The sequence below is a fragment of the Belonocnema kinseyi genome, chromosome 6 (assembly GCF_010883055.1).
Source record: "Belonocnema kinseyi isolate 2016_QV_RU_SX_M_011 chromosome 6, B_treatae_v1, whole genome shotgun sequence".
NCBI lineage: Eukaryota > Metazoa > Arthropoda > Insecta > Hymenoptera > Cynipidae > Belonocnema > Belonocnema kinseyi.
Genome location: NC_046662.1, coordinates 4,423,669 through 4,434,352, shown reverse-complemented (window position 1 = coordinate 4,434,352; position 10,684 = coordinate 4,423,669). Strand labels below are relative to the sequence as shown.

Sequence of the window (10,684 nt, the reverse complement as noted above, 5' to 3'; positions counted from 1 at the left end):
TTTGTTGAAATTAGTATTTTTCGGTTAAAAACGCTATTTTTTGGTTGACGATTCATCATTTTATTTCAAAATTCATCTCTTTATTCAAAAAATGTACTATTTTGAAGAAAATTCTCCTTTTTTGTTTTTAAAATTAATTTTTTTAACTGAAAATTTAAATATTCCATTTTTTGTTTACAAATTTATCCTTTTCAATAGAAAATTCAACTATCTGGTTCAAAATTAACGTAATTTGTCGAGAATTCGTGACTTTAGTAGAGAATTAAACCTCTTGGTTTAAAATATAACTATTTAGTAGAAAATATTATGTATTTTTGTTAATAATTAGTATTTTTGTATAGAAAATTTATTTTTTAGTTGAAAATATATCTGCATGATTGAAAATTTATCTATTTTAGATGAAGATTCAAATAGTTTGTTGAAAAATCGTCTTTTTTGGTTGTATTCAACTGTTTTTAATTTAAAATTAAAATCTTTTTTTGTTTTAAATATCAACTATTACATTTTTTGGGTGAAATTTCAACTGTAAAACATACCCTAAATTGAAGAAAACATCATTTTCAATCCATTTAATGTTGACCACCTCGTCTGGTTCAGGAGCTCCTTGACGGCCGCAGCCTATCGTAAAGTCTTGCATATTTTTAAGAGCAGCTTTCAAGGCCTCCATTTTTTCCGGCATTATTTGCACCATCAGTCCATCTTCAACAATGCTCGACTTTGCAGAAAGTCCCATAGACGATTTTAATGCACCATTAATAACAATAAAGCTGGCCCCAGTTACTAAAAAGAAAGAAATAAAACGTGAAAATTTCGAAAGTATATAAATTGTTTCGAACAGTTTTAAGCAATCTAGAAACAAAAATCTGCGTGCGATTATTTTCTTTGTCTAAAGCAATTTTTAAATTAAAATAAAAAATATAAGTACAACATTTTCGTATTTTGCAGTATCTATTATTTAAAATAATAGAAAAGCAAGATCACTATTTTTGATAACATAAAATCACAAATGTCAGGTCTGAAGTGTGAAATCTTAAATTAAACTAAAATTGTTAAGAAGTTGTGAATTTTCTTAAAAATATAATTTTTTGCAAAACAAATACTAATTTCCGATGAAAAATCTTAACATAATCAAAAATGGTTGATATATTCTAAACCTTGATCAAATTTTAATGATTTTTGTTATAAAAAACTAATAAAGTGTATGGATATATAAATAACAATTGAACATTTAATATTTTGTAGGTGAAATTTGTGTAATTTTAAGAGATATGTAGAAGTTTTGAAAAAATTCAAACTTAATGTAAAACTTGAAATGACAGCCTAATATAAAACAAAATGTAGATTTTCGCAGATTTTAAACAAAAAAATTACATTATTTTCAAGAACTGTGAAAGACTTCAAAAGAATAAAAACATATTCTTAAGATTCATAGGAAAATTAAAAATTATTATTTATTTTGAAAAATTATTTTAAGAGAATATTTAAAAAGTTTTTCAAGGATTTTAACAAAATTTTCAAAAAAGATTCTAGAAGATTCTAAATAAACTTTATAAAATTTTCATGATAAGTTTTTATCTTTTTAAAACTCCTAAATATCTCTTAAAATTACTCAAATTTCTTCTACAAATGTTCATTTGTAAATTATAAGTCAAAATAAAAAAATTTCACTTATAAATTAAGCATTTTTCAAATACAACAATTAAATTTGGAACCTATAAAGTTTAAAACGCTCTTCGAAATTTGAACGATTTCAGGCTTTCTATGTCAAACAATTCAGTTAAAGATTCTTTACTTTTAAATATTTGGTTTCAATTTACTTGTCTTAAATAAAAATTCAAATGTTGCTAAATATTTAATAATTAATCTTTTTTTTTAAATTAAAAATCTCAAACTGAATGGGTTAAAAATTGAATATTCTAGACTGAAACAATATTTTTAATTTAATAAAATCCTTGAATTATGAATATATTATAAAGTTTTTTTAAAGTTGAAGATAGTTTATAAACTTTCAGTTACACATTCACATTTGTTTAATGACAGATAAAGTACAGATAAATTAAAAAAATTTTTATTTATTTATTAAACAAAAAAAGGTTTTTTATTCTAAATTTTCAACATCAAAGGCTTTTACTTTTTACTTGTTCAAGTCTTTAAGAAAGCATTAAAAAATTCTTTAAATTAAAAATAAAAATTTTAAATGGAAAATTTTTAAAGTAAAAAAATTTTGAATTGCGCATTATAAACTAAATAATAGCATAATTGAAAAACATAGAAATTCAACAAATTATTCGAAAACTGTGAAAATCGAACGTGGACAGATTTTTCTTCTAAAAATTTATAAATCTCCCGGGAAAAAAATTCACTGTCATTTCCCGGTATTTCCCGGTCTCAAAAAATTCCCGGTCTTTTCCCGGTTTCCCGATCCAGCGTCCACCCTGGAGCCATTCAAATATTTTGCATTTTTTTAAACAATCGATTCGGAATATGGATACATTTTCGCAATTTTATTATCAATAACATGTTTTTTCCAGTTTTCAAAGATTCAATTAATATTTTTCATTTAAAAAGAATTGACAACTTACAAGATATTCTTAAATATATAATCGATTAATTAAATGATTAAATAATACTGAAAACATAATAATAATTCATTTCTTGAATTTGTCTCTGAAGTATCAAATAGTTAAATTTGGAACTAAAAAATATAAGATTTCAATCAAAAATAAATTAAATAAATTTTCAGTTAACAAACTTACCCCCCCCCCCCCCATAAACAAACACATTATCTACCAAATTGATGAATTTTCAACTAAAATGATAAATTTTTAACTGAAATAGATCAATTTTAAACCAAAATGATGGATTTTCAACAAAATAGTTGAATTTTGAACTAAAAAAGAACAATTTTCAACCAACTAGTTTAATTTAAACTGTAAAAAAATCCATTTTTAACCATAAATATTCAACTGGATTAGTTCAATTCGCAAAGAAAAATATAAATTTATAACTAAAATTATGAACATGCAATTGAAATACTTCGATTTTCAGCGAAAAAGATGCATTTTCAAACAAGAAGATTAATTTAAAAAAAAAAACTATTTTTTAATATAACCCATGAATTTTCCAAAAAATGGTTAACTTTGAACTAAAAACCAACATTTTTCAACAAAACAGTTTAATTTAAATCTAAAAAATCTCAATTTTTTACCACAAATGGAATAGTTTAATTTTCAGTAAATAAATATTAATTTTAGTCAGAAAAATCGATTTTTAACAAAATAATTACATTTTCAATTAAAGTGAGCACCTAATTTTAAACTATAGTGATGAATCTTTCACTGAAATGATTGAATTTTAAATCACAAAGTTGAATTTTGAACCAAATAGTTAAATTTTGAAACAAAAAATATCAATTTTTAATAAAAAAGGGAGTAGTTAAATTTATGGTTAAAATAATTGTTCACAAAACAAAATTTTTTCTACCAAAGTGATAAATTTGCAATAAAAATAATAAATCGTTAACTGCAATAGATAAATTTTAAACCAAAAAGATGAACTTTCAACGAAGCAATGAATTTTGAACTAAAAAATACAAATACAAATAGATAAATTCTCAGTTAGAAAAATTAATTTAAAAAAATATATATATATATTTTTCAACTAAGTAGTTAAATTTCCAATCAAAGTGATTAATTCTTAACCATAATGATGAATCTTGAACGGAAAATATGAATTTTCAACCAAAAAGATAAATTTACACATAAAAATATGAATATTTCATTGGAACACTTGAAATTTTAACGAAGATGAATTTTCAAGCAAAAAGATTAATGTTCTAATTAAAGAAAAACGGTTTTGAATTAAAAACTAAAAAAGATCAATTTTTAACTATCAATGAAATAGTAAAATTTTCAGTTAAAAAAAGGGAGTAATCTTCAACTATAATGGTGAATCTTTCACTGAAAGAATTAAATTTTAACCCAGAGAAATGAATTTTCAACCAAATAGTTAAATTTTGAACTAATAAATATAAATTTTCAATAAAAAATGTAGCATTTTAATTTTCATTTAAAAAAATTAATTTTTAACAACAAAAAAATGTATTTTCAACAAAATAGTTAAATTTTCAAAGTGATGAATTTTCAACTATGATGATGAATCTTGAACTGAGATAGTTGAATTTTACACCAAAAAGATTAATTTACAATTAAAATTATGGAAATATTCAACCAGATTAGTTAAATTTGCAACATCAAAGGCTTTTATTTTTTATTTGTTCAAGTATTTAAGAAAGCATTTAAACATTCTTTAAATTCAAAATATAAGTTTAAAAATAAAAATTTTAAATGGAAAATTTTTAAAGTAAACAAATGTTGAATTACACATTGTAAGCTAAATAAAAGCATAATAGAAAAACAAAAAAATTCAACTAATTATTTAAAAACTGTTGAAATCGAACGTGAACAGATTTTTCTTCTATAAATTTGTAAAATTCCCGGTAAAAAAAAATTCACTGTCATTTTCCGATTTTTCTCGGTCTCAAAAAATTCCCGGTCATTTCCCGGTCCAGCGGCAACCCTGAATTACGCATTCGAAACTGAATGATATAATGGAGAAAAATCCAACTTAAACTATATATAAAAAAACATTTAAAATCAAAGAAGGATATTTTTTTTCTAAAAACTTTGTAAAATTCCCGGTCTCAAAAAATTCTCGGTCATTTGCCAATCATTTTTAACTAAATTGTTGAATTTTTGATTTAAAAAAAATTAATTTTCTGCCCAAAAAGACGAATTTTTTAACAAACACTTGAATTAACGATTTAAATTTTCAGATGAAAAATTACTCGTTAAGTAAAAAACCAGGTTTTTAACAAACTAGTTCAATTTTCAATCAAAGAAAATAAATTTGTAACGAAACAGTTAAATTTGGTTGAAAAATCATGATTTTTCAACCAAATTGTTGGATTTTTTTACCAAAACAGTTCAATTTTAAACCAAACAGATGCATTTTTTAGAAATAAAAGTTAATTTTCAAAAATATCGTTTAATTTTGAAGCAAATCCTTTACACTTTTCACGCAAAAAACAAAAGAAAATACACGAGTTTTTAACCAAATTGTTTAATTTTCTGCCAAAAATATGAAATTTTTAAAATAAAAGTTGATTTTCAAGCAAATAATTTCATTTGGTAGTAAATTGTTAAATTTCTCAATCAGAAAAAGATTTCAATTTTAAATCTAAAAGGTTTTAATTCAACCAAAAAAAAAGAATGGTCAAAAAACCACTGAAACCTGAAACAAAACAAATAATTTTTAACCAACCCATTACACTTTTCATCAAAAAGCATAATTTTTTAACCAAAAAGTTCAATTTTCAATTAAATTTTTAAATTTTCTTCCAAAAATATTAATTTTCCGCCAAATAATTTAATTTGGTAGAACATTTTTAAACCAAAAAGATGAATTCTCGACTAAAATATATCTAAAATATTTAAATTCAACTAAAAAATAAGAGTTTGCAAAAAATAGTTGATACATAAACGAAAACAGAATAATTTTCAACCGAACCGTCGCATTTTTAATCAAAAAGGATGAATTTTCAACCAAAAAGTTCAATTTTCAAGAAAATACATTAATTTTCAATCAAATTTTGGTATTTTCTACCTAAAATATGAAATTTTCAACATAAAAGTTGGTTTTCAAGCAAATAATTTCATTTGGTAGTAAATGGTTAACTTTTTCAGCAAGAAAAAAATTTTTATTTTAAATCTAAAACATTTTAATTCAATCAAAAAAAAATAATGGTAAAAAAACCGCTGAAACCTGAATCAAAACCAATAATTTTCAATCAACCCGTTACATTTTTCATTCATAAGCATACTTTTTCAACCATAAAGTTCAAATTTCAAGAAAATACATTAATTTTCAATCAAATTTTGGTATTTTCTACCTAAAATATGAAATTTTCAAAATAAAAGTTGGTTTTCAAGCAAATAATTTCATTTGGTAGTAAATGGTTAAATTTTTCAGCCCGAAAATGATTTTAATTTTTAATCTAAAACATTTGAATTCAGCCAAAAAAAAATAATGGTAAAAAAACCGCTGAAACCTGAATCAAAACCAATAATTTTCAACCAACCCGTTACATTTTTCATCCATAAGCATAATTTTTCAACCATAAAGTTCAAATTTCAATCAAATTTTAGTATTTGCTACCTAAAATATGAAATTTTCAAAATAAAAGTTGGTTTTTAAGCAAATAATTTCATTTGGTAGTAAATGGTTAAATTTTTCAGCCAGAAAAAGATTTTAATTTTAAATCTAAAACATTTGAATTCAGCCAAAAAAAAAATAATGGTAAAAAAACCGCTGAAACCTGAATCAAAACCAATAATTTTCAACCAACCCGTTACATTTTTTATCCATAAGCATAATTTTTCAACCATAAAGTTCAAATTTCAATCAAATTTTAGTATTTTCTACCTAAAATATGAAATTTTCAAAATAAAAGTTGGTTTTCAAGCAAATAATTTCATTTGGTAGTAAATGGTTAAATTTTTCAGCCCGAAAAAGATTTTAATTTTAAATCTAAAACATTTGAATTCAGCCAAAAAAAAAATAATGGTAAAAAAACCGCTGAAACCTGAATCAAAACCAATAATTTTCAACCAACCCGTTACATTTTTTATCCATAAGCATAATTTTTCAACCATAAAGTTCAAATTTCAATCAAATTTTAGTATTTTCTACCTAAAATATGAAATTTTCAAAATAAAAGTTGGTTTTTAAGCAAATAATTTCATTTGGTAGTAAATGGTTAAATTTTTCAGCAAGAAAAAGATTTTAATTTTAAATCTAAAACATTTTAATTCAATCCAAAAAAAAAAATAATGGTGAAAAAACCGCTGAAACCTGAATCAAAACCAATAATTTTCAACCAACCCGTTACATTTTTTATCCATAAGCATAATTTTTCAACCATAAAGTTCAAATTTCAATCAAATTTTAGTATTTGCTACCTAAAATATGAAATTTTCAAAATAAAAGTTGGTTTTCAAGCAAATAATTTCATTTGGTAGTAAATGGTTAAATTTTTCAGCAAGAAAAAGATTTTAATTTTAAATCTAAAACATTTTAATTCAATCAAAAAAAAAAATAATGGTGAAAAAACCGCTGAAACCTGAATCAAAACCAATAATTTTCAACCAACCCGTTACATTTTTCATCCATAAGCATAATTTTTCAACCATAAAGTTCAAATTTCAATCAAATTTTAGTATTTGCTACCTAAAATATGAAATTTTCAAAATAAAAGTTGGTTTTCAAGCAAATAATTTCATTTGGTAGTAAATGGTTAAATTTTTCAGCCAGAAAAAGATTTTAATTTTAAATCTAAAACATTTGAATTCAGCCAAAAAAAAAAAATAATGGTAAAAAAACCGCTGAAACCTGAATCAAAACCAATAATTTTCAACCAACCCGTTACATTTTTTATCCATAAGCATACTTTTTCAACCATAAAGTTCAAATTTCAAGAAAATACATTAATTTTCAATCAAATTTTGGTATTTTCTACCTAAAATATGAAATTTTCAAAATAAAAGTTGGTTTTCAAGCAAATAATTTCATTTGGTAGTAAATGGTTAAATTTTTCAGCAAGAAAAAGATTTTAATTTTAAATCTAAAACATTTTAATTAAAAAAAAGAGTGGTCAAAAAATCGCTGAAACCTGAAACAAAACAAAAAACTTTCAACCAACCCGTTACATTTTTTAACCAAAAAGTTCAATTTTCAAGAAATACGTTAATTTTCAATCCAAATTTTAAATTTTCTTCCAAAAATATTAATTTTCCACCAGAAAGTAGTTATTACGAAAATTTTTTTCCAGATTTAAATAATTTTAATTGCTGATATAATTACCTTTTCTGGGTTTAATTTGGATGTTAATCGCCTGGGTTTGATAACTGCTCTCGTCCTCGGAATTTGTCTGAATGCAGACCAAATGCGAATCCGCTTGAACACTGAAGTTTGCCGCAAAGGCGAGGACATGGTCGTTTGAATTGTTCAAGCCCTTGATAACTTGATCGTACCGGTTTTTTGGAAATCTAACTAGTGTCGTTCTGTCCTGCATGTGTATCGTCAAACCACGCACAGACGGTAAAGTGTAGGCAAAGTTTCGAAAGTCCGCAAGAACCTTCATTATTGTGTGGCCAATTTCAAAGTAAACTGCGTCCCTAAAGCGCACAGAGACTAAGGGGCAAGGATAATAACGATACTCGGCACCGAGGCGCAAAACTAGACGGAGCGGAAACACTTTTGCCCAGGGAGTTTCCCATCTGAAAACAATACAATTTCATTTTTTTTAAATTTTTATGGTCCATTTGTACAACCATTTTTTCAAGGTGGCAATTCATGGGAATTTAAACTCCACGTCATTTCCGGGTTTTTCAGGGTCAAATTTGGTTAATTTTCGTTGAAGGGTCGTCCGTAAAAAAAGGATTTTTAACAAAACAGTTGAATTTTAGACCACACCAAAATTGACACAAACCAAGAAAGATGAATTTTCAATCAAAAAGTCGAATTTTCAATAACATAGCTGAATTTTGGACCAAAAAAGATGACTTTGTCCAAATATTTTCATTTTCAACCACGAAAGAGAAATTTCAACAAATTAGGATGACTGTTTTTATTATAAAAAGATTAATTTATAACCAAAAATTACGAATTTTCTAGGGAAGAAAAAAACATTTGAATTTTAAAGCAAAAATATGATTAACAAAATAGTACAATTTAAAATCAAAATAATTCAATTTTTAACCAAGAAACATAAATTTTCAATCGAAAAGGCGACTTTTCAATTAAAAAATACAAATTTTCAACCAAAAGTTAAGTTTTCAAGCTAAAATTTCGAATTTTTGAAGAAATTCATTGGCTTTTAAGTCGGATTTCTACCAAATAGTTGAATTTTCGAAAAGAAATTATTATTCAACCAAATAGTTGAATTTTAAACCAAAAATATGCATTTTTCAACAGAAAATGTAATGTAAAAAAATTAGTTTAATTTTGAAGAAATTCGTTAGTTTTCACAAAAAAAATGAATTCTTCAACAAATAGGTGAATATTTAATTTAAAAAAGTATGTTTTCAAACAAAAATGGCATCGTTAAATTTTCGGTATAAAAAAATTAATTTTTAACAACAACAAAAAAAGAAATTTTTAACAAGTTACATACAACCAAAAAGACGCATTTTTGAAAAAATTGTGGAATTCTGAACTGCAAAGATAAATTTTGAATAAACAAAATTAATTTTCTGTCAAAGAAGATGAGTTTTCAATAAAATTGTTGAGTTTTTTCCCAAAATACTAAAATTTTTACAAAAAATATACATTTTTCAACAGGAAAGTTAATTTTCAACAAAATTGTTTAAATTTGAAGCAAACTGTTGATTTTTTAACCAAAAAGACAAATTTTTAACAAAATTGCGGAATTCTAAACCAGAAAGATAAATTTTAAATGAATAAAATTCATTTTCTTTCCAAAAAGATGAATTTTCAACAAAATACATTAATTTTCTAACGAATAGTTGAATATGCCGACTTATAAAGGATAAAGCTTCAGTTAATAATGGAATAGTTAAATTTTCAGATAAAAACTTAATCGTTAAATAAAAAATAAAAATTCAGAAAAATACTTCAATTTAAAAAAAAAGATGATGAATTTTTTCCAAACAGTTAAATTTTCAACGAAATTGTTGAGTTTTCTAGCAAAATAGTAAAATTTTTACAAAAAATATACATTTTTCAACAGGAAAGTTAATTTTCAACAAAATATTTAAAATTTGAAACAAATTGTTGAATTTTTAACCAAAAAGACGAATTTTTAACAAAATTGCGGAATTCTAAACCGGAAAGATAAATTTTAAATAAATAAAATTAATTTTCTTTCCAAAAAGATGAATTTTCAACAAAATACATTCATTTTCTAACGAATAGTTGAATATGCCGACTTATAAAGGATAAAGCTTCAGTTAATAATGGAATACTTAAATTTTCGGATAAAAAATAAATTGTTAACTAAAAAAAGCAAATTTTACGAAAAATACTTCAATTAAAAAAAATGAATTTTTAACTGAATAGTTAAATTTAAACAAAAAAAAACATGAATTTTAAACTGAATTGTTTAATTTTCTACCAAAATAGTTAAATTTAAAAAAAAAATGCATTTTTTAACAGGAAAGTTAATTTTCAACAAAATAGTTTAAATTTGAAGCAAACTGTGGAATTTTAAACCAAAAATATGCATTTTTAACTAAACTGTTGAATTTCTAGATGAAAAATTACTCGACAAGTAAAAAACCGGTTTTCTCACAAACTACTTCAATTTTCAATCAAAGAAGATAAATTTGTAACGAAACAGTTAAATTTGCGAAAAAAATCATGATTTTTCAACCAAATTGTTGGATTTTTTTACCAAAATAGTTCAATTTAAACCAGACATGAGCATTTTTTAACAGAAAAGTTAATTTTCAAAAACATCGTTTAATTTTGAAGCAAATCCTTTACACTTTGCACGCAAAAAAAGAAAGAAAATACACGAGTTTTTAACCAAATTGTTTAATTTTCTGCCAAAAATATGAAATTTTTAAAATAAAAGTTGATTTTCAAGCAAATAATTTCATTTGGT

At 23.6% G+C, this 10,684-nt stretch overlaps 1 protein-coding gene across 3 annotated transcripts in view; it reads right to left on the bottom strand.

The window, feature by feature from the left end:
• LOC117174326 (zinc finger FYVE domain-containing protein 16) overlaps positions 1-10,684 on the bottom strand; it is a 62,336-nt gene that overhangs the window by 9,078 nt on the left and 42,574 nt on the right. For all 3 annotated transcript variants that reach the window (XM_033363342.1, XM_033363344.1, XM_033363345.1), the window contains exons 11-12: positions 7,921-8,336; positions 537-780 (exon numbers count right to left, since the gene is read on the bottom strand). In XM_033363342.1, coding sequence (XP_033219233.1) covers positions 537-780; positions 7,921-8,336 — 660 coding nt within the window. The remainder of the gene's footprint in view (positions 1-536; positions 781-7,920; positions 8,337-10,684) is intronic.